The sequence below is a fragment of the Balaenoptera acutorostrata genome, chromosome X (genome assembly GCF_949987535.1).
Source record: "Balaenoptera acutorostrata chromosome X, mBalAcu1.1, whole genome shotgun sequence".
In the NCBI taxonomy this organism is placed as follows: Eukaryota; Metazoa; Chordata; class Mammalia; order Artiodactyla; family Balaenopteridae; genus Balaenoptera; species Balaenoptera acutorostrata.
The window spans coordinates 47,736,801-47,761,701 of NC_080085.1; the positions used below are offsets into that span (position 1 = coordinate 47,736,801).

Sequence of the window (24,901 nt, forward strand, 5' to 3'; positions counted from 1 at the left end):
GGATAAGGGTCACACCCTAAGGATAGTGGAGGAGTAAACTGAGAAGAATCGGGATCTCTAACAATTTCATAGGGCCACCATACAAACTTTGGACTGCCTAACTCTGGATTTCTTTTAAGTGAGATAAATACATGTATGTCTTATTGAAGCCACTGTTTGGGAGTCTATGCCATGCAGCAGTTTTATGACTGCAGTGAGTTGAGATGTGAATTGCAGGTGAGGTATTCCTGACAATGAGCATAAACTACTCTTTCAAGAAATGTTTGACTCTGATTTTGAGACTCTCCCAAAATCTAGCCCTGACTAGTTTTCCAGGCTTTTTCTTGCTATTTTTCTGAGTACTGCGTATATTCCAAACAAACACTTCACTATTACCAGATGTGCCCTGCCTTCTCTTACTTAGGAGCCGTTGCTCATACGATTTCTTCCCTATGGAATGCCCTCTGTTATATCTACCCTCTGTTACAACCTCCATCATTTTAAATTCCACAGCATTTTAAGTCCTGGTTGTGGCCTTTGGGATCCTGGGGTAACTTTAAAAGAATATAGAGTCAGATACTTAGGAGATATTGGACTCAAGGGACTCAGGCAAAATCTCAGTCCATGTCCATCAGAGAGGCATTCCCAGAGACTTTCAAAGCCAAACTTCCCCAGTCCCCTCTCAATGCCAAACACCTTCGTAGCATAATACCATAACCACTCATCTTATGATCTGGGGATCAGAGGACAGGATGAAACCTTAACAGGAGAGAAAAAAATAAATTCACTTACAATCTTCATCATTTGACTAGAGAGATTTCCTCCCACCTTCTCTCTTTGTAAACTCTTGGAATCTTTTGAACTTCAGCATCTGCCCATAAACTCTGACGAACCTAGGTCACTGGGTCCCAGACCGGTTTCCAGCATTCATAAATCAGCAGGCAAATACCTGAAATCATATAGATCCTACATATTAACTGGGAACAAAGATGAAAAGCTGAGTTATCACCAAGCAGCTCTGTTCAGGAGATAAGGAAAGGCAGGCTAAAGACTGCTTACTGCAGAATGTCAGGGGATGAAACTGCCTAGTACCGGGGCATCCAAGATTTCAGACACCTAAAGCTTACATGAGAAGCCCAGAATATCCTCACCACCAGTCCTCTCCTAACACATTTCCCTTCCCTCAAACTATATAAAAATCAGTACCTCTGAATGTTGGAAAATTCTGAAGGCTGGGAGTAAGTGGCAAAGCTTTCCTTCCAAGGCTACCTATCACTTCTTTAGTCATCTAAGTTGTACAGCACAGCCTAGCAACCAACTTAATATTGGACATCAGACTTTCCTGTTCTTCACATTTCCTAAGCCTTTCCCATCACTGGGAAAAGCTTCTTAACCAGCCCTTCTCCTGGACCCCACTCCCTATCGCTGTTGGGCTCTTTCTGTTCCCAATACACAGAGAAAGCAGCTCCCCTCCTTTCCATTTCCAGGCTCATGTGCCCTCTCCCTTGAGCTGCTGGTGAATTCTCATTGTTTTCTTCCTTTTATGTACAGGGCAATTTCATTCATTTTGTATCACTCTAAGCCCTGAGAGCTATTCTTTCCACAGCCAAAATGACTACATTTTATTAAACCAAAGGCAAATTTCCCATAGACGAGGAAACTGGCTACCCACTTTTTTTTTTTTTTTTTTTTATAAATTTATTTATTTATTTAGGCTGTGTTGGGTCTTCGTTTCTGTGTGAGGGCTCTCTCCAGTTGCGGCGAGCGGGGGCCACTCTTCATCGCGGTGCGCGGGCCTCTCACTATCGCGGCCTCTCTCGTTGCGGAGCACAGGCTCCAGACGCGCAGGCTCAGTAGTTGTGGCTCACGGGCCTAGCTGCTCCGCGGCATGTGGGATCCTCCCAGACCAGGGCTCGAACCCGTGTCCCCTGCACTGGCAGGCAGATTCTCAACCACTGCGCCACCAGGGAAGCCCGGCTACCCACTTTTGAACTAACACTCCTTCTCCCCTGCTCTTTGCACATTGAGTCCTTCATCAGCACATACCTCTGAGGCAGGTTCGGGCCTCACATGCAGACACTGAACATCAACTATATATTATGCACCTCTACAGAGGTGGCTCTTTCTCTTGAGGGGCTTACATTTCTACTGTATGATCATTAGCCTCATTTTATGGCGGACAAATTGGGGGTGAGGGAGGTAACTTGCCCATGACAGAGCAACTAATGAATGGCAGAGAGAGGACTTGAACCCAGGCCAGTACGACGCCAAATACCAGAGCCTCCACTACTACGCTCAAGTACTGCCAATGTTTTAAGTCCCATAATATCCTTTCCAACCCTCTTCATAGACATATGCAAGGCACATTACAGTGTGATTTTCCTCCGTGGAGGCAAGTCTAATTGGATATCTACATACCCATTCTGATATTGTCATAAAGTGTCATAGGATATATAACTATTTTGTTGTAAGATCAACATGAAGTTTTTAGGATCTTATTTTTATTAAAGTAATGCACATACATGGCAACAAATCATACAGAAGGAGCACATGATAAAAACCAATGGTCCCCTGCCTTGACTCTCCCCATCTCCATCCCACCCCCCTCAAAGCAACCTTTTAACAGTTCTTGGGCTTCCCTGGTGGCGCAGTGGCTGGGAATCCGCCTGCCAGTGCAGAGGACGCGGGTTCGAGCCCTGGTCCGGGAGGATCCCCCATGCCACAGAGTGGCTAGGCCCGTGCACCACAACTACTGAGCCCGCGTGCCGCAACTACTGAAGCCCGTGCGCCTAGAACCTGTGCTCCACTATGAGAGAAGCCACCTCAATGAGAAGCCCGCACACTGCAAAGAAGAGTAGCCCCTGCTCTCCGCAACTGGAGAAGGCCCGCGCACAGCATCGAAGACCCAACACAGCCAAAAATAAATAATGAAATAAAATAAATAAATTTATAAAAAACAAACAAACAAAAAAGAACAGTTCTTGCACTTAGTTCTGCTGGTGGCTCCCTTTACAACTCTAGATAACATGTATATACTTTGTCTCTTGGTTTATAAAATTTAGACAATATCCTGTTGACTCCCAAGTATGACAATGAGGGCTTTGTTTCTGTACACTGCCTCACTTTTCCCTCCACTCCCCTGCAATGTTTAACGCTGATATTCCTTTTTTGTTCCTAGTTAACTTTGTAACTTGAAAAAATATGTATACTCAAACCTCTATTCCTTATTCCATCCATTTTTGACAGATAATTTTGACTACCCACTTTTTAGGACAAGGATGTTAGAGCCACCACCCTCCCTCTGCCCATTCAATGACCCACATTGTCAGTTTGATCTTTCCTTCACATTGTCTAGGTTATTAACATTTACATTCTGTTTTGCAGCCACAACCAGCTCTTCCCTGCTTTGTCTTCATGTTGACTATAAAACCTGAAAACCAGTCATGATTTACATTATCATGACTATGTAAATATCTTTCAAAACCCAGCCAAGTAGTGAGCCAGGAATACAGCTCCTTCTCTACAAGTCCTATGTCACAATCTTTCGGCCTCTCCAAAGAGAATGTTTCTACTATCAAGGTCAAAGGGAGTCCCTCTTACATTCCATCAGCTGCTTATAATCATGTTATGTTTTATTTTGCTTTGTAGTTAGACCATGATTTTCTTGAACAGGTACACACACACACACACACACACACACATATACACACACGGATTCTCTAATAGCCTTTCTTTATTCCTTGAATTATTTGCCTTTATTGTATTCATTCTTTCAACAAACATTTATTGAGTATCTACAATGTGCCAGGCACTGTTCTAGAAGCTGAGGATACAGCAGTGAAACAGATCCTTGTCCCCAGGGAGGTGATATTCTAGTGAGGAAGAAAGAGAAAATGATCAGATAAATAAGTAAAATATATAACAAGTTTAAGTGTTATCAGTGCTATAGAGAAAAATAAATCAGGGTAAAAAGGATAGGGAATGCCAGTGAGAGTGGGAGGTTACTGAAGTTTTAAATAGTTTGGTCAGAGAAAGACTCACCGAAAAGGTAGCATGTGAACAAAGACTTGCATGAAGTGAGAGAGCTAGCCAAGTGGATACCTGGGGAAGGAACATTCCAAATAGAAAGAACAGTCAGTGCAAAGGCCCTAGAGCAGGACTGTGCCTGGCATTGTTTGTCTCGTGCCTGCCATTTTTGAAGAACATAAAAGTCAGTGTTGCTAGACTAGTGGAGGAAGGCAAGGAGGGAAGTAATAGAAAATGAGGTCAGATAGGTAATGAGGGCCTGATCTTATAGGGCCCTGTAAGCCAAGCCACAGTGGGATCCACAGGAGGGTTTTGAGCAGAGGTGGGAGAGTATCTGACTTGGGTTTTAAAAGGATCCCTCTGGCTGTTGTGAAAATATACTGGTGAAGGGGGGGCGGGGATGACAAAGTAGGAAGCTGAAGACCATTGAGGAGGCTGTTGTAGTAATTGCTTGGGTTGGATCCACTGTTACCTGGGTTCACTGTTCTGGGCACCTGTTCTGGAAATCCTTCTTCAGCTTTGGAAAATTAACTTCTAATAAGTTTTTGACAAATTGTCCTTTATTTTTTCTGTTCTCTCTGGCTAGGACTCCTGTTATTCAGATGTTGAACCTGCTGGATTAATCTTCATCTCTTAAATTTTCTCTCCTACTTTGTGTTTCTTTGTTTTTTGGCCCTGCATCCTGGGAAATTTCCTCAATTTTATTTCCCAGTCCTTCTGTTGATTTTCTTTTAATTTCAGCAACTTACTTTCCATCCCTAAGGAGTCTTTCTTTTCTCTGATTGCTCCTGTTCTGTGGCATTTACTTCTTGTTTTATTCAGGTTTTACCTTCTTGAAATTTGCTAAGGATATTATCATTTCTTTTCTGAAATTCTCTTTCCTTTCCAAAATTCCCAAATTTCTCTGGGGTCAGTTGTTCTATTTTCTTATTTTAGTCTTTTGCTTTCATGCTGCAGTTTCCCTTAATTTGCCTGAAGGCCCTTGGTTATCCATCCCAAGTAAGGGAAAAGGACTTGTAGCTGATGTGGGTTTCTCTGTTGTTGTATAAGCAGAGCTGTTTTTCTAGCTAGGGCTCTCTCCCATGAGGAAATTCTGACAGGAAACCTCATGTGGACTTGGGGGAGGTGGCAACTGACAGGCCATGGGTCACCAAATACAAGAATGAGGAGGCTTTGTTATGCGGTACCAAATGCCATAGGACAAGTCTGAATGTTCCCTACGCAGTTTGTAAAATGTCTTTAGAGATTTTGCCTGAAGGTAAGTGCTGGGGCTGCATGTGCTCTATGTGGGTGGAAAGGGCAGAGGGATAGGGGTTCTGACTGATGCTGATGCCCCGTGTGCACACCTTCAAGTAATTTTCTTTCTCAGCTCCAGTTCTCACTCTTGCCCTCCACAGTTCCTGTAGACACAGTCCAGAGCATCTCTGGGTTCCCACAGACAGACTGACGCCCATCAACTGAGCATCTCCCCACCCCTCCCCCACCTAGGTCTCCGGAGACACAGGGAGCTTCCCATACTTTCGAGATCAATCAGGCCTCATCCAGCTCTAGCCCTAGAAGCTAATGTTTACTGAACGCTTACCATGTGCCAAGTACTGTGAAAGTACAACCTTTTTTAATCTTCATAACAACTTTATGAAATAGGTGCTATTATTATTCTCTTTTTATAGGTAAGGAAACTGAGGCTGCAGAGGAATTAATTAAATTTCACAATATTACACTGTCAGTAAGTGGCAGAACTGAGACAAACCCAGATGGTCTGAGTCCAGTAGTTCTATTTTGAACCACTATCTTATTTTCTCAGTCCTACCCTAGCCTGTCTTGGCCTCTGAATATTCTGGAGATAGTAAGGCTCATATCTGTAGGAGTCAATTTTTATGGGACCCTAAGTAAATCCTTCCTGTCTCAAGGCTAAAATCCATGCCAGAAAGGACCAGGATTGGGGCCTTGCTCCACCAACCCCTCTCTCATATCAGCTACCTTTTTAAGATGATCAGTGCTAAGTGACCTTTCTCTGGCCTCAGTTACTGGGCTCCTGTGGATGTTTATAGGAAAGAAAAACCCCACCCTGGGCCAACACAACAAACAGACAGACCCAGAACTCTAGTATGTTTAGTTTCAATTCATCTTACAGCTGGATGATGGGAAAAAGGGAGGCATGGAACTGGCCCCTCTCCAGGCAAGATGCCAACCCCAGCTCTTGGACAATCCTGGCTTGTGTGGATTCAATGCCACATTCAGAGTCTTCCCCACCCTTCAGGATAGTCCCTCCCTCTCAAGAGAAGGGATACCTGAAGGCTTAAAAGAGCACGAGTTTGGAGATTGGGCTCAGACCTTCTGGATGTGAACAACAGCCCCAGGCCAGAGGTGGCATCATGTCTAAGTGGAGATGCCTCATCCGTATCAGCTTTTTGCTGACCATTCTCCTGGAACTGACATACCAGGGACCTTCTGGGCCCTCCTCATCAAGCACAAAGGTTAGATCTGGGATGAGGGAACAGAGCTCCAGGATTTGCAAGGAAATTAGCTCCTTGGGGGCAACAGCGGAAGGTTATTTGGTCTGCTTTCTCAGTCCTAGGAAACTAGGGCCAGAGGAAAGAGTTACTATTTTCTGAGCATATGTCAGGTGCTCCACCAGGTATTTTAGGGTTATTATTTCATTTAGTCCTTACAGCATCCCTGTAAGCTAAGCTCTACTATTATAGCTAAGTAGATAGCTAAGCTATCTACTATTATAGAAGAGGAAACTGAGGCTCAGAGGTTGACACAGTTAAGAGGTGGCAGAACCAGAATTTGATTCTAGTTCCATCTGACCCCAAATGCCTTCATTTCCCACTGCCCCACGCTGAGAATGAACTAGACGTGTGGGTAGATGAAGGGATCATGGCTTCAGGAAAGGTCAGGAAGAAGATCGATATGGTACTTGCTGTGTGGCCTCAGGCTCTGGGCCCAGTTAACACATCCGTAAAATATGAACAATAATATTATGTAGCCCATAGAGCCGATGTGAGGATTAAATAAGATCATGGATGCCAAATGCTTATCATGCTTTCAGTGTCTGATTGTACTTATTAGGTGCAATTCTTTTTCTTTTTTTCCTCTCTTGGCCCTGCCGTGCGACATGCGGGATCTTAGTTCCCCAACCAGATCAAACCTGTGCCCCCTGCAGTGGAAGTGCAGAGTCTTAACCACTGGACCTCCAGGGAAGTCCCCAGGTGCAATCCTTTACACTTGAGTTCCTAAAAAGGGAATAGATATAGATATAGTTATAGACACATATATCACAGTGTCTTGCACAGAGTAGAGCTCAATGAATGACAGCCACTCTGTTATATTCTAAAGCCTTGCTACTCAAAGTAAAATTCATAGATCAGCAGCATCAACATCACCTGGGAGTTTGTTACAAAGTCAGAATCTCAGTCCCCACCCCAGACTTGCTAAATCAGAATCTGCATTTTAACAAGATGTCCAGGAAATTCATGTGCACATTAAAGTTGGAGAAGCACTTGTCCAGAGGTCCCTTGATTTGTGATCCTCTGTGAGCCTTTGGGTCTGAGACTTGGTAAAGCTCACTGAAATATTAGGCAGATCCACAAAATGAATGACAGAGGCTGTTTTCCCTCTCTGGGCCTCAGTTTCTCCACTTGTACCTTGAGGCCTGTCCAGGAGTCCTGGGTACTAGTGCATGTAGGCCAAGGATAGAGTCTACCTAACCCACATCCCTGTCTTCCCTCAGCTGTTGATGAAAAGCTATTCCATGCATTCTACTGTGATTTTCCGCTACGCCCACACCTTGGTCACCTCTGTCCTGTTCAGTCCGCATGCCAAGGCTCATGAAGTCATCTTTGACCTGGATCTGCCTCGCCTCACCTTTATCTCCAATTTCACCATGTAAGTCTGCTTCCAAACTCACTCACTCATTCTTTTGTTCATTCTTTCAGCAGAGCATAGTGATAAAGAGCATGCACTCTTGAGTTTGAATCCTGGTTCTGCCAACTATGGGACTCAGGACAAATCATGGCACTTATCAGAGTCTCATTTTACACATCTGTAAAATGGGGATAAAATTAGAACCCACCAGGCTTCCCTGGTGGTGTAGTGGTTAAGAATCCACCTGCCAATGCAGGGGACATGGGTTCGAGCCCTGGTCCAGGAAGATCCCACGTACCATGGAGCAGCTAAGTCCGTGCACCACAACTGCTGAGCCTGTGCTCTGGAGCCCGCGAGCCACAACTGCTGAAGCCCGCATGCCACAACTACTGAAGCCCGCGCACCTGGAGCCTGTGCTCCGCAACAAGGGAGACCACTGCAATGAGGAGCCCGCGCACTGCAACGAAGAGTAGCCCTGCTCGCCGCAACTAGAGAAAGCCCGCACCCAGCAATGAAGACCCAACGCAGCCAAAAATAAATAAATTAAAAAAAAATTAGAACCCACCTGAGAGGATTAAATGAGCTAATATATGTGAAAATATTGCTAAAATTAGTGACGGGCAGATAATATTTCCTTGATAATATTTGCTTGATTATTTTTTTAACAAGCATTTCCTGATGCTGACTGTGTGACTTACACTGGGCTGGGTATTATGGAAAGAGGAAGATGAACTGCACATGGTCCTGCTCCCAAAGAGTTCACAGTCTAATGGGGGAAATAAAAATGAAAGCAGAAGTCTTCCCTGGTGGCGCAGTGGTTGAGAATCTGCCTGCCAATGCAGGGGACATGGGTTTGAGCCCTGGTCTGGGAAGATTCCACATGCCGCGGAGCAACTGGGCCTGTGAGCCACAACTACTGAGCCTGCGCGTCTGGAGCCTGTGCTCCGCAACAAGAGAGGCCCGACAGTGAGAGGCCCACGCACCGCGATGAAGAGTGGCCCCCGCTTGCCACAACTAGAGAAAGCCCTTGCACAGAAACGAAGACCCAACACAGCCAAAAATAAAATAAATTAAAAAGTATTCGTTACCTGAAATTTAAAAAAATTAAAAAAGAAATGAAAGCAGATAATTTTAATAAAGTATGCTGGGAAGAAAGAGAAGCGTGAATGCGGGATGGTGGGAATGGCGAGGCCTAACAGGAGACAGTGGTCAGTTCCCCAGCCCCACACAGAGAAAGCCTCACAAAGATGACACCTAAACTGAGGTTCAGAATATGAGCTGTTCATCGGGCAAGCAGGCTGAGGGCAGGGCTGGAGAATCCAGGCAAAAAGAGCACAGGAATAAATGTTTCCTCATTAGGGGAACTGGAAGGACTTCAGTGTCACCAGAGTGTAGGGCACAAGCAGAGGTAGAGAGTGGTCAAAATTGAGACTGGAGAGGTAATGAAAGACTAGGTGGTAGAGGGCTGCCAATGCCAGACCAAGCACCTGGCCCTTACTTGATGGTCTCCAAACCATCTTATGTGTTTGCACGCCCATCAGGAAAAAATTGATCATGTACTTCCCAAATATATATTATTTATTAATTTATAAAGTCTATAAATATACTACTGAACAAATATATTAGGTACATTATGAAGCATATGGAAAAATATACATAGACAATGTAGGAGAAAACCCTATAAGTAGAGTGTTAACATTGTTTTCCCACTCCCTCAGTGTGTGTTGGAGTGTACACACTCCAGCACCCCCAGAGTGTGTGCACCCCACTTTAGAAATAACTGTGGCCCATAATGAGGAGACATGGCAAGGTTTTAAGCAAGGAGTGACAATAGTGAGGTGGGGTGGGCTGGAGGGGCCAGCTGGGAAGCAGGGAGTTCAGTAAGGAGCCTGGGGCAATATCTGCATAAGGGCTGCTGAGGGCTGGAACAGTGCAGTGGGGGTGGGATTTGAGAGACCATAAGGAGGGAGAAACAACCTGGTGAATACATGTGGGGAGTAAGTAAAGATAGAAGGTGCCCACCTGATTTCAGCTTGTCTGACCTGGTAGATGATAGTGCCTTCTTTGAGATGGTAAACGTGAGAGGAGGAGCAGATAAGGAGAAGCTTGGTGGAGCCTCATTGGCTCATATAATACCTTAGTGTGAATTAGAAAATGGCCCCGAGCTTTGGGAAGAGTTACTCAGATTTAGCAGATGAATGAGGCCAGCATGTGCAGAGTTTCGGCCTTTGCTCAGACCCCCTCACCAGAGGTGGGCTTTGTGCTATAAACAATCTGTAAGCCTCTGTTAACAGCAGCCCTAGAGCCTGAACTTTGTCATCAGGAACCTCCTGGCCTTGATGGACAGATGGCACTTCCCCGAAGAGAGGAAAGGTTGGAGGAGGTAGGCAGTGTGCCCCTGGCAAGGGAGTTCATGGGAGAGGTGGTGAGGTAGTCAAAGAAAGCTTCCTGGAAACAGGATTTCCATATGGGTAAGACTGGAAGGGACCAGGATCACTGTGTGTGGGTGACCCAGGAAGATCAAAGGCAAAAAAGACAGCATGGGTTTGGAGTATGGGGGCTCACCAGAGAGGTTGCTGGTCAAATGATACAAGAGCTAAGCAGCCAGACAGAATGTGGATTTTTGCTCTAATAGCAAAACCTCCAAAATAATTTTTTTAATTAAGCAAAGCATTTTGGAGGAAATGTTTTGGGCAGACTCCATGGAAAGTATGCTTGCTGGAGGCAGCACACACACAGAAGCCCCAGTGTGCTGCTGCCAGACCAGCCCCACCCTACACCCCCACAACCCCCAGGAGACCTTGAGGCAATGCCAACTCAGCCCACCCCCACATGAGCCCAGCCACAGCAATAGTCTGTTTCAGCTGCCTAGAAACACTTTCCACCTGAATGGTCTTTTCTGCAGGTTGCATATCCTCCTCAAGTGTTCCTAGAAACTGCTGCTTTGGTCAAGTAACTTCATTCTACCCCAACCACCCCCAGTACCTGTGCCTTCCATTTGTAAAATAGAGACTGTTGTTCCTGCCGCTTACAGAGTTGCAGTAATATTCTCTAGGACATGGAACTATCTATCACTCCTCAAAGACCAGCTCTGACCCATCCCCCCCTTCAAGATTTATCTTGGACTCCCGTTCTCCATATCTAGTCTTCACTGTCATATGAGCTCATTGAGTCTAGTGTTCAAAGCCCTTTATTCTCTAGGCCTACACAACCACTCCAAACTTCTCTCCATAACTCCTTTCCCTACCTCTCTGTTCCAGCCAAATCTAACTACTTGCTGTTCTCTGAAACATGGTCCCTGTGTTTTCCTGCTGTCTGTATGGAATGCCCATTCCACAAATAATTGTTGAGTGCCTACTATGTGCCAGGCAGCATTACAGGTACTGGGGATACAGCAGCAATTAATACAGACAAAATCCCTGCCCTCAAGGAGCTTACAGTCCAGTGGAGAAGGCAGATAAGGGAAAAATAAACAAGGAAGTATATGTCAGTTTATGGATAAGTGCTACAAAGAAATAGAAAGTAGAGCAAGGAAGATAAAGAGTGAGTGGGAAGGCGCTGTTTAGGAGTGATCAAGGATGTCTCTCTGAGGAAATGACATTAGAACAAAGACCTGAAAGAAGAGAGAGTATAAGATTTGCCAGTATCTGGAGGAAGAGTGTTCCAAACAAAGGGAACAGCAATTGTAAAGGCTCTTAAACAGGAGTGTGCTGAAAAAACTCAAGAAACAGCAAGGAGGCCTTGGTGGCTGGACAATAATGAATAAGGTGAAGAGAAGGAGGAGATGGGGTTAAAGAGGTGACAGGGGGCCAGATAGTATAGGACCATGGAGGCCCTGGTGAGGACTTTGGCCTTTACTCTGATTTGAGACAAGAGCCACAGAGAGTTTTGAGGAAAGAAGGGACATGGTCTGACTTAGGATTTAACAGGATCTGTCTGACTGCTGTAAAGAGAACAGATAATAAGGAGGTAAGGCTTTAAAGAGGGAGGCCAGTTAGTAGGTTGTTGCATTTATCCAAGCAAGAAATGTTGGTAGTTTGGATTAAGGTAGTAATTGTGGGTGTGGGGAGAAGTAGTCAGATTGTGGACATATCTAAAAATAGGGTCAAAATTCCCTGATGGATTAGAAGTGGTGTATGAGAGGAAGAAGGGAGTCAAGCATGACTCTAAGATTTGCAGCCGAAAAACTATTTCCTGAGATAAGGAAAACCAAGGGAGGAGCAGATTTGGGAGGTGGGGGAGATACAAGGAACTCAGTTTGGGATATGTTAAGCTTTAGGTGCCTATTGGAAATGCTAGTGAAATGTCAAGTAAGCAATACATAGGTCTGGAGTTCAGGAGACAGGTCCACACTAGAGATACAGATTTGGGAGTCATCTGTGTGCAAATGATATTTAAACCCATGGGACTAGACGACCTCACCTAGAGAGTGACTGTAGAAAGAACAGAGAGGAAGGTGAGGTCTAGAACAGAGCCTAGGAGTGTCCCAAAGATTTAGAATCAAGAAGAGAAGGAGCCAACAAAGGAGACTGAGGAGGCATGGCCAGTGATGATCATCTGTCCAAATCTTCCCTAATTTGAACTCCCCCACCACCAAGGCCACCTCCTCTAGGACCTTTTCTGGAAGACTTGGGCAAAAGTGCTTCCTCCCTTCTTTGAACTCCTTTATACTTTATTATCTTCCTTAGAGCAATAGGAAAAACTGGGGTAAAACAAGTTTGAATTAGTATCTCATTGGTCTCTGAGCCCGCTAAGGTCAAGGCCCCTTCCCTAGTCAATCTCAGATGCCTTTGCAACAATTTGCATTCCGCTTTCACAATTTTTACTGCCTGTGTCACCCACCATATTATTTACTTAATATAGTTTCTGTAAATAGATACACTTAAGATTACCTAAGTTAGGCTTATCCTAAGTAACAATATCTATGAGCTCATGTGTTCAACGTGCTAGTTATATTTTTAATACACATTACAGTAAATATATAACAATTGTAATAAAAATGTTCAGTTGTGTCCCACCTAAAATTATTTTATATGCCAAAACATGGAATTCATTCAACACTTTGGAAAACATAAAGTCTTAACACCAAGTCAACCATATACCAACTGTGTGGTCTCTATTTCCCCACCTGACAAATGGAGATAATGATAACTGCTTCACCTGGTTTTATCTCCCTGGACTCTCCTCTCTTCTCTTCTTCCTTCTCTCACTCTGGCTTCACAGTTCTATTTTGCTCTTTTTCTCTCCCCATCCCTCCTCCTCCTCCTCCATCTTCTTTGTATGTCTCTTTCTGTCTATGTCACTGACCATCTCTTTTTTCCTTTCTCTGTTTCTGTCTGTCCTTCCTCTTTCCTGCTCCATCAGGACCATCAACAATAAAGTCTACATTGCAGAAGTCAAAGAGAAGCACCAGGCAAAGAAAATCTATGAGGAAGCGCATCAGCAAGGAAAAAATAGCTGCTCATGTAGGCATCAGGTAAGGCTCCAACCAGTCTGAAACATGACAAGTTCATCTTAGATGTGTGATCAGGGGCTTACACATGTTCTCACTTGGCCTCAATCTCTACCTCTGTAAAGTGGGGATAATGATCTCTACTTCATAGGATTACATGGAGATGAGGTGAGTTAATGAATAGCAAAACCTATAAGAGAGTAGGTGTTCAATAAATGGGAGTTTACTTCACCACTTCCACTTTCCTTCTGCCAGCAGGATGTGGCTTATTTAAGAACTGGCATCTTCCGGTAAGGTTATGTTCAAGTGAGATTTCTCTAAATCAAATCCTGTTTCCTAACTGAGTTCCATTCTGCTGGCAGAAGTGTATTGTCTTCCTTCAATGTTTCCTCCCAGCCTCCAAAAGAGTTTCATCAAGCACGGAAACTTTAGGTTTGGCTACTGCATACTGAGGGATTAATGCCATATAAACAAGCTTAGTCTAAAGCATGGGGGAGGGGTGGGTGTGAGGGGTTATTTGAAGGGAAAGAGGCATTGTGTGTAAGTTGAAACCTCTTTTTATAAAACAAATCATTAGTCCCTTATTGTTTTATTGTAGATTCAGATTTTCATTAACATAGTTTCCTTATGGGTAAGCTGCCTGTGATAGAATTTCTTAGGCAGAATATTTAAGAGGATGAATGAGGGAGAGAGACAGTTTAACAAGTGGGTGAGTGAATAACTAACTGTGGTCGAGGGACTTAGTTGAAACAGAAGCCTGGCCAGGTCTGCTGGGGCCAGAGAGGTGGTAGCCAGAACTAGGTCATCTGACAGCTCCCCTCCTCCTCATGAGATCCCATCTCTTTCATCCTCCTCCCTTTCAAGACCAGGGACTGAGAATCAGAGAAGTTTCGCATCTTCACCAGCCTGGCAACAGCCACAAAGGTGACTTTTTTTCTCGCCTACGAGGAGCTGCTGCAGCGGCATCAGGGCCAGTACCAGCTGGTGGTGAGCCTGAGACCCCGGCAATTGGTGACAAGGCTGAGTGTAGAGGTCACAGTGCCAGAAAAGACAGGCATTGGCTATCTTCACGTACCACCTCTGAGGACCAGCCGCCTGCCCACCAACACCCACTCAAGTATGTGAGCAGCACTACAGGTCAACCATAAGACAGGCCTTCCCTAAATGGGAAGCTGCCCCTTTTCCCGCTGCTTCCTTCTAATACCACTTCTGCCCTAGGTTCCTTTCCCATTCAAACAAGGAGAAGAGGGCATGTTTGGAGTTGAAAATATTTCGGTTACAAACTTGGTCTCATCCTTGCAAGCTGTGGGAAACCAGCAAGTCCCACATTTCCCGCAGTGGTGATTTCCCTCCTGAAATTGTAAAAAGTGGAGAAGGGGTTGTTGGGTCAGCTCCATGAAATCATATGTTGACAATGCTAAGGGATGCAGAGGCCACACTTGCTTTCCTCCGGAATCACCACTGAGAATGGAAGGGCAATGGGAGGACAGTGTGAAGTGCAGGCTGCCCCAGAGGACATCATCTCAGGCCCTGTAGGCCAGAGAGACATCCTGGCTGCCAGCCTTGCTTCAAACTTCGTCTCAAGGTGTTTGTTTGTTTGTTTGTTTGTTTTCATCTCAAGGTGTTTGAAGGCCACACTGGCTACAGTAGAATCGCTATGTGAGCTGTCAGAATACAGATTCCTGGACCCCACCCTCCTGGAGTCTGCTTCAATAGGTTGGGGAGGGGCCCAGGAACCTATCTTTTTGACCCATTTGCAAGTGAACTTGATGTCCAGTCAGATTGGAGAACCACTGATCCGGCCTAGACGCCTCCGCTGAGGGACAAGTGGACAGGCACAGAGAAATCACCCATGTCATGTGGCCACTCTCACTAAACTGTTTAGCTTCGGATATCCTACCTACTTGGACCCTGCTGAAGCAGAGAGACAGTATGGAATACAGACAGGAGAGAGACAGACACAGACCTGGGTTCAAATCCCAGCTTTGACCTTCTCCAAAGGTGGGGCAGCAGGCAAATCACTCACTGGCTCTGCTTCACTTTTCCCGTCTGTACGATGGCGACATGCAATCGATGGCCCAGGACCACTGTGAGAATTTGAGAAAATTCCTCTCTGCAAATCACCGGTACAGAGTAATGAAGACCTGATGATAATTGTAATCATTAGCATTATCGAGCACTTACTAAGATCCAAGTATGGTTCCAAATGCTTTACATAAATGATCTCATTGAATTCGCACAAACACTGTCTATGAAAGAGGAGCTATTATCCTTCCTGTGCTACAGATGAGGAGCCTGAGGCTTAGAGAGTGTGAATAACTTGTCCAGGGGCCCACAGGCAGCATCTGAGTCCTTGGAGCCTGCACGCTTAAACCCTGAGCTATAAATGGCAGCTCCCTCCCCCCCTTCTCCTTAAAGGTTAAAACGGAGGGGAGAGCCAATCCTGTGGGGATAAAACAGAACAAAGACCTCTGAAAGGAAGGAAGCCAAGGGAATGTATGTAAGCAGGCGCCTCAGAGAGTATGGGGGCTCAGTTTGCCCCTAAGCTTCCTGACAGCTGTAGCAGGAAAGGGGGGCGGGGAGCAGAATTCCCTAGTTTCCATTTTCTGGAAAAAAGGAGGCACAGAGGCATGTCTAAATGGACATTTGTCTTGGGCTGAAATTCCAGAGGAGTTGATCTTGTGGCCAGCTCAGCAAACATCCGGGACCAGAAGTTCATCTGTGATTTCATGAGGCACTAAAAGTCTTATTCACACACGTGATTCTGAGAGTCAAGAAGCCAGAGGGGGAAGAAAACACATGAAATTCTATCTGGAAGAGAACGTTGCTGGGCTGCAGTTTCCCACAGCAGTAAGGGGCATGGGAGGAGACCGAGGCCCTGACTGTGTATCTGTCTCTCTCCACAACACACACGACACGGTCTCTCCGGGAGGAGATCCAGGCTCCTGGGGACGTGACACTCCTCCAGAGACTGGGCTCCCGGGATGGATGGCAAATGAGCCAGGATGAAGTTGTGAGTGAGGGCCAGGCTGCCAGAGCCTGGGAGCTGAGTGGGGGCTGGGTCTGTCAGGCTGGGCTCGTGGAAGAGGCAGAGTAGGGGGAGCTGGTTGTAGGATTGGGAGAGGAATGTAGCATTTGGGCAGGTGGAGGGGCGTTGCAGGCAAAAGGAGCAGCAGGTGGTGCAGGGCTTACTTCTCACCCTCCCCAGATATTGCCTCTTTTGATGTCCCTTTACCTGGCTTTCTGCCTGGCGAGCTCTCCATCCCACCTACCCCCTCCCCACCCATGCAGGTGAGGCTGACTCGCCCCCATCCGCCAGGATTGAGAGGGGAGAGACCAGTGTCCGAATTACCGTCTGCGCGACACTGCAAGACCAGTCTGCCTTCTCCAGTTCAGGCATCAGGGCCGACTTCGTGGTCCAGTATGATGTAGTCATGGAGGACATCGTTGGAGACGTGCAGGTGAGAGGGCCAGGAGAATGGAAAGAGCGTGGGCTCTGGAGTCAGACAGGCCTGGGAAACAAGGCGCTGGCCTCCACAAGGTGCGCGTTTGCTTCTCCCTAGGGATCAGTGAGGACTAGTGAACACGGACAGGACGGTGTGTAGCGACACATGACTTCACACCTGGTGAAGCACATATGTCCCCCAAAGAGCTGGAGACCCGGAACTGTATAAACTGAATCAAGATCCAGTTGAATACATTCCTAACTGAAGCAAGTCATAGCCCACTCTTAACCAGACCTTTTGGAAAGGCAACCATTGGCCAGTGAGTAGTCTCTCCCACTTTCTGCAGCTCTGATACTCTCATGTTCTCTTGGGCTTTCTGGATGTCTCTAAGTTTTAAAAATTCTTTTTGCCTCACTTGAGCCATTTGCCTAAACAGGGAGCCCTTAAATTCTGAGCTCACACACTCACGAAGAACGTGCAGAGGTCCCACGCTCTACCAGAGGGGTAGAGGCTGATCCGGGACCCTTGGCTTGACAACAACAATTGCATGGCAGCCTGAAATGTCTGGTCCCAGCCTGCTTCTCCCACCACACCTCTCACTGCCTCCAGCACACAAACCATCCTCCAGCTGCCCCACACCATGCCACACCACACACCAATGTCCCAAATCACCTGCACCCGCCAGTCATCTGTGCCTGATTATGTGCTCATACTATCTGCCGCCCTGGGAATGTCTTCTCCCTCCTTTCTCCACTGGTGAGTGTCCTCCTCATCCCTGAAAACCTTGCTTCAGGGCCACCTCCATGATGACCCCACCCCACGTACAATTCCTCTCTCTGCTCTGGGCTAGTATAGTGCTTTGGTTACACCTCTCCTCATGCACTTACTTACTCATTCATATGTGGACTCATCTCCATCAAGCAGGAAACTGCTCTAGCCCAGTCCTGCCCTCACTGACTCTGGGAAGTCAGGAATGAGTTGGACACAGCCGTAATCTCCCTTTGGAAATGTCCCATCCTGAGGTAACCCAATACATAGAGCCAGAGCAGTCATAAAAGGTTCTAAGGGCTGTGTATAAATCTGTAATGGGTTACGTATGGATACCACTGAGGAGGGTTTCACGAGAGCCTTCCTGAACGAGTTGGCCTTTAAGTTAGCATAGGAAAACTGAATAGACTTTACCTCCACCTGGACCGATAGGATGAAGGGGAGGGCATGCAGAGAGAGGGGAATAGCATATGCAGAGGCACAGAGGTATAACAGAGGCCTGATGTGTAAGGGGAATAGAAGGAATTCACCCTCTCAGAATAGGAGCTGAGGGTATCATGCCAGTAGGTGGCAGCAGGGCCTTAACCTGGTGTTCTGGGGTGTGTGTGTGTGTGTGTGTGTGTGTGTGTGTGTGTGTTTGTGCGCACGCACATGTGAACTGAGGCATTTGTCTGCTTGTTCATTCTTTACCTCTCCCACCATTGCCTGGAGTAAAGATACAGATAGAACAGACGGAACTAGGCATTAAATAGTACGACTGATACTCCCATCCACTGTGTGCTATGATTCCTGCATCCCCCAACCAAGAACCCCTCAATTCACCTCCCATTTTACATGAGTATGCCCGCCTTTCAAAGCCCAACACATTCACTCCATGGGCACCTAATCCGGTATGCCCACTGCTGGCTGATGTCAGGAACCCTGAAGTGAATCACACACAGATCTTATTCACTGTCTCCAGGTGAAACAGAGAGACACGAGAATGACGCAAGATGAGAAGTGCTTTGTCAATGACAACATAAGTATGATGGAAGCCATCATGAGGGGTGAGGAGGTCAGGGAGCCTGACCTGGGTCTTAAAGAATTCAAAGAAGTGTACCAAGTTGGGAAGGGGGCTCTCAGAAGGCAAAGGCAGTCTAGTAAACTGAGGGCTGCATGATACAGAGAATGGAGGCTGGAAATATCCAGGGGTGTGTAGGGAACTACAAGTAGATTGGAGTTCCTGGAGTGTTGATTTGAGGCCCAAGAAATGCCCAGAGGTGAGATTGAAGGCCATGAGTGCTGCAGGGGCTTGATAAGGAACATAAAATTTATGTTGAACGTGCCCAGGGAGCCCTGAGAGGGAATGACGCTATGAGGTTTGTGTTTTGAAAGACCAGACCGTGCAGCTGCTACAACGATGCATGGATGGGAGGGGCCCCAGGAGAAAGAGGGAAACCCGAGGGAAAGGAGCCCTAAATTTGGGCTTTGTTAGTTTGGGATGGCGAGGAGGGGTGGACCTGAGACATATCCAGCAGATCAAACCAGCATGAATTTGTGGCTGGTTGGATGTGAGGAGTGAGGGACACAGGAGGATTCAGGGGTGACACTCAGGTTTGTATCTGGAGTGACCATGTGCATGATGGTGCCTCTAAATGACAAAGACACGCAAGGGTGAGACGGGAGGAAGGCAATGAATTTGTTGTTTGAGCAGCATACATTGGAGGCTTCAGCCATCCAAGGGAACAGGTCCAATGGTGAGTGGGTATGAAGTTGTGGAGGGGGAAGAGTGAAGAGCATTGGACTGGGGAAAGAGCTGTGGGGTCAGCAGTGGAGATTCAGGGGTTGAATCCAAGAGAGCTAGGGAGGTGACCCAGGCCAAATGTATAGAGTCGGAAGAACAGATCCAGGACGGCAGTTGCTAAGGTAGAGCTTCCCAGTCTAGGAGCTATTGATCTCCACAGCCCTTGGGGTATCTGGCCCCACGAGCTGCCATCAGCCTATTCAGGGCTCTAAATCCCCACCACTTCCCTCCACTGTGCTACACAAACGTAATCATTTTCTTTGCATGCCATGACAGACAAATATTAGGCAACACTGTTTAAGGGACAGGGGGGGAAATGCAGCTGAAGAAAGAGACTGAATCCGATGGGCCTGAGAGCTGGCAGGAGAATAAGGAGCGTTCATCATCTCTGAATCTCAGGGGAAAAGATTCTTCTGAGGACCAGAAGTGATTGTCAATTGTGAAATAATATATCAGGGAGGTGCAGTCTGATGAGAACTGAAACACACCCACTGAGTTTTCCAACCAACTGGTCGTTGCTACCTTTGGTGAGAGATGGATCAGCGGTGGGGCTGGAAGCCAGTCTGCAGTGGGCAGAGGAGTAAACCGGAGGTGAGAAGAGCATTACAGCTGTCGAGTTCATTACCTTGGCATGCTACTGGGGAGAAAGGAGCTGATTTGAAGTTTGGGTGGGATCGGGATGAATGGAGGTTGTCTTAGTGGATGGAAAAGACACCAACATAATTTTTTTAATTAATTAATTAATTTATTTATTTATTTATTTATTTATTTCTGGCTGTGCTGGGTCTTCGCCTCTGTGCGAGTGCTTTCTCCAGTTGTGGCGAGCGGGGGCCACTCTTCATCGCGGTGCGCGGGCCTCTCACTATCGTGGCCTCTCTTATTGCGGAGCACAGGCTCCAGACGCGCAGGCTCAGTAGTTGTGGCTTACGGGCCCAGTTGCTCCGCAGCATGTGGGATCCTCCCAGACCAGGGCCCAAACCCATGTCCCCTGCATTGGCAGGCAGACTCTCAACCACTGCGCCACCAGGGAAACCCTAACATTTTTAAACTCTAAAGAAGACCCAGTCGGGTGCATGGGCTGGGTTGGAGAGTAGGAGTCTGGCTGGTGGAGGAGGTACTGGAGGCTGGGCATGCATGGGGTCAGGGAAGGATTGTTTTGCCTTTCAGTAGAGGGAGGAGGCATATAGGTGTGTGGACCCTGTGCAAGGGTGGGGTGGGCAGTCCAAGGGACATGGCCTGGTGCCCTTAATTTTTTCATGAGGAGGGAGGGGAGGCATTTCCTGAGAATGGGGTGGCATGACAGCTGAAGGGAGTGTGAGAGGTTGGTGACCTGGGTCATGCCTCTGGTTTATATAATAGGATGTGAGGTGTGGGGCCACTGGTGAGCCTGGGACCATGGAGAGGTAGGAATGTGATTTTCCCAGAAGCTCTCACCTACCCAGGTATGGGAAGAACACAGAAGGACAGCTGGACTCTGCCTGTGGCTTGGGCAATTGCAGGATGGTTGACCCAGGGCTTGGGGAACTGCTGTAGAGTGCCAGGAAAAAGTGCAGACAAAGCCTACGCTTGTGCTTGTGAATTAATTCAAAGGCTGGGGTGGAGGGGAAGAGCAAGATGTCCTCCCATCTCCTTCCTGCTCTCCACCACCCCCCTCCCGCCCTCCAAGACGGGAGGAGATAGTGTGTCCAGCTTTGTGACCAGAGAATGCCTGAAGGGCTGAGAGGAGAATAAGCTGGTTATCCCAGGACAGAACTTGCTTCAGGCTCCTGGGCAGCACAGACCCTCAGCAAGCCTATACTTCCTTAGGCTGAGCTGCCACTGGTCCTGGGGGCCCTTCCAGCTTCCCCCTCCGCTTCCCTCAACTGTCCCAGGCCCCAGGCTCTGCAGAAGGAGAGATGGAGTGGGGGAAGGGGGTCAGCAGCCAATCATATCCCCGATAGCCCAAGGCATCTGCACCTGGTCTAACCAATCCCCTCTGAACAAATAGCTCACTCAGCCTCTGCTCCCTCCTCCCCTCCCTGCTCTGCCCAGCAACAGCAGAAAGGAGGTTTAAGGAGGAGAGGGAGGCCCTGCAAACTCCCAGCCCCTGGCAGCAATGGAGCCGGGCCTCAGGCTCACTCTATAGAGGGAGGTTAAAACAACACTCTCAGTTCCTGGAGCCCAGGCAAAACGTCCCTAGGGGCCCTCAAGACTATGCAAGCCCAGCTCTCACAGACAGGAACTCACATATTACAGAGATCCTGATCCCTGGAGCCTTGGGCCACAAGCCAGTCTCATTTTCTCCACAGCTCAGGGGCAGGCCCTGGGCTGGCAGCCTGACCAGCAGAGATACACTTCTGGTGGAGGAGATGGACATTGAGCAAACAATCCCACAAATGCCTATTTAATAGCAACAGTGATAAGGCCTAGGAAGGAAAAGAGCAGGGTTTTATGCAGCAAAATAAGAGGGGACTTGATTTAGACTGGCTTTCACAGTTTTTGTTGATTCCACTTCTTTTTTTCCAGATTTGCGATGGCTATTTTGTTCATTACTTTGCACCCAGAAGCCTTCCACCTGTTGAGAAAAACGTGGTGCTTGTTATTGACGCGAGCGGCTCCATGTTTGGTACCAAAATGAAGCAGGTAACAAGGACCCTGGGGATCGTTCATAGCTCTTGATTTAGAAAGCTCAGAAAGCAGAGAGTGCTGGTACAGTGGTTCCCTGAAACAAGACACCCTGCCATCCCATCACCTTTGGACCTTATAGGCCTAGGCCTACCTTAGAGTCTTGGTACCTTACATATCAGGAGCCATGTAGACATGGAGCCACAGAATCCTAGGAACACTGAAACATAGGACTATGGGGCCTGAACCCATCATGAGCCTCAACCACAAACCTCCAGGTCTCATAAAGGCCCAGAGTCATAGAGACTTTGGGCTAGAGTACTCTGGCATCATAAAGCCTGAGTCAACAACATTAAAACTGTAGTCATTTTAGATTCAGAACTGTCAAGGGACCACAGCTTTGTGTTGCTTGGTTTTGTTTGACTATATAGTCAGAAGAATACAGTGCACTGGCCTTATAGTGCTTAGAAGCCATAGAGTCCTGGGCCCATCTAGGCTTCAGTCTTGTACCCCACCTACAAGAGCACCCTTGAAACAGAATCCTGGAGCCATAGGCCAAAGAGATTTTGACTTTAGAGCCTGAATCCATAAAGTTCTGGAAGCAGCGTTTCAAACCATAGTACTCTGTGGTTCTAGAAATATACAGTTCTAGTGTCTTGGGATAGTGTAACCTTTTTTACCTTTACATTTTGAACCACAGAGTCCATGGGACCTGAGGCTAACTGACTTGTGTTTTATGAGAATATAACCATACTGGGAGAAGGGAAGTATTGAAAACTGTCTCCTCTAGCCTTTAATGTATGGGAAGGGATATACCCAACTCCAAACCTTTTTAGTCTTTCCATTTCATCTAAGGCAGGAAAAAAGCTGAAAGAAGTTATGATGAGCATATTCCAGGGGCTAGGTGCCCTAAAAGACTGAGACCTAATCCTAGAACTATAGAATGTTTCTCCTCCCCCCATGCATGACCACCATATCAGCTGGGTTCCTGTGTAAAAGCAGGAGGTTACAGTTGAAAGAACTGGAAGCCTGTACTCTATTTATGGAAGAGTCTCTAGGTAAACCCAAGACAACATAGGAAACAAAAACAAGGACTCTAGAAACAATTTTAGCCTCTGACACCCGCAAATGCAGCAACCAACAAACACAACCTAACTCCTAACAAGATAAACATAAAACCTCACACTAAAGGTCTATTTACCTCAGTTCCTTTTACCTCATACCTCATGTCTGGCTTTCAACAAAAATATACAAAGAGTGCTAAAAGGAAAAACACAATCTGAAGAAATGAATCAAGCATCAGAACCAAATTGATATGGCAGAGTTTGGAAATTATCAGGCCAGGAATTTAAAATAAGGATGACTAATATGCTAAGGGTTCTAATGGGAAAAGTGGGCAACATACAAGAACAGATGGCAAATTTAAGCAGAGATAGATATCCTAAGAAAATTAAAAAGAATACTAGAAATATAAAACACTGTAACAGGAATGAAAAATGCCTTTGGTGGGCTCATTAGGAGACTGAACATGGCCAAAGAAAGAATCAATGAACTTGAAGATATGACAATAGAAACTTCCCAAACTGAAAAGCAAAGAGAAAAAAGAATGAAAATATATATATATGGAATCTTAAAAAAAAAATAGTTCTGAAGAACCTAGGGGAAGGACAGGAATAAAGACACAGACGTAGAGAATGGACTTGAGGACACAGGGAGGGGGAAGGGTAGGCTGGGACGAAGTGAGAGAGTGGCATGGACTTATATATACTACCAAATGTAAAATGGATAGCTAGTGGGAAGCAGCCACATAGCACAGGGAGATCAGCTCAGTGCTTTGTGACCACCTAGAGGGGGTGGGATAGGGAGGGTGGGAGGGAGACACAAGAGGGAGGAGATATGGGGATATATGTATATGTATAGCTGATTCACTTTGTTGTAGAGCAGAAACTAACACATCATTGTAAAGCAATTATACTCCAATGAAGATGTTTAAAAAAAACAAAAACAAAATATCCAAGAACTGTGTACATGTACAAAAGTGTAACATGTGTAATGGGAATACCATAAGGAAAAGAAAGAGAGAAAGTAACAGAAGAAATATTTGGAGGAATAACAGATACAAATTTTCCAAAACAAATTACATCCATCAAACCACAGGTCCAGGAAGCTCAGAGAACACTAAGCAGGATAAATACCAAAAAATGTGCATGTAGGCATATCCTATTCGACCTGCAGAAAATTAAAGACAAAGAGAAAATCCTGTAAAAGCCCACAGAAAATAATATCTTACTTATAGAGGAACAAGAATAAGAATTACATTGAATTTCTCTTGAGAAACCATGCAAGGAAAAGGAGAGTGTAGTGAAATATTCAAAGTGTTGAAGGAAAAAACCACTCACTTTGAATTCTGTATGCAGGAAAATTGTCCTTCCAAAGTGAAAAATAAAGACTTTAGCAGCCAAACAAATATTGAGAGAATTTTCACCTGTAGACCTGTCTTGCACAGCTAAATGTTAAAAGAAGTTCTCCATAGAGAAAGAAAATGGGATAGCTCAGATACTTGGATCTACATAAAGAAATGAAGATTGTTAGAGAAAGAATAAATAGAAGTAAAATAATATATTTTATTTTTTAACTAATTGATCTAACAGATAATGATTTGTTCAAAATAATAATAACAATGTATTCAGTGAATATAGTTTACTGATAATTGAAATTAATGACAGCAATGTTATAAAGGACAAGATAGAGGAATTGGACTACTCTGTCACAAGGTATTTGAACTATTCATGAAGCTGTATAGTGTTATTTGAATGTGGACTAGAATTAGTTGTAAAGGCATGTTGCAAACTCTAGGGCAACCACTAAGAAATTTTCTTAACATAATGGATATGCTAAGAGACAAGAGACAATGGGACCATATAAAACACTCGACTGAAGCCAGAGAAGGCAGGAAAAGAGTAGGAGACAAAG

At 46.0% G+C, this 24,901-nt stretch overlaps 1 protein-coding gene across 1 annotated transcript in view; it reads left to right on the forward strand.

Moving 5' to 3' along the window:
• The first annotated feature begins 6,380 nt into the window (after positions 1-6,380).
• The window catches only part of ITIH6 (inter-alpha-trypsin inhibitor heavy chain family member 6), a 41,699-nt gene continuing 23,178 nt past the window's right edge, over positions 6,381-24,901 (forward strand). The window contains 7 exon segments of the mRNA XM_057537637.1: positions 6,381-6,482; positions 7,742-7,896; positions 13,240-13,330; positions 13,332-13,351; positions 14,197-14,444; positions 16,619-16,788; positions 21,830-21,946. Coding sequence (XP_057393620.1) covers positions 6,381-6,482; positions 7,742-7,896; positions 13,240-13,330; positions 13,332-13,351; positions 14,197-14,444; positions 16,619-16,788; positions 21,830-21,946 — 903 coding nt within the window.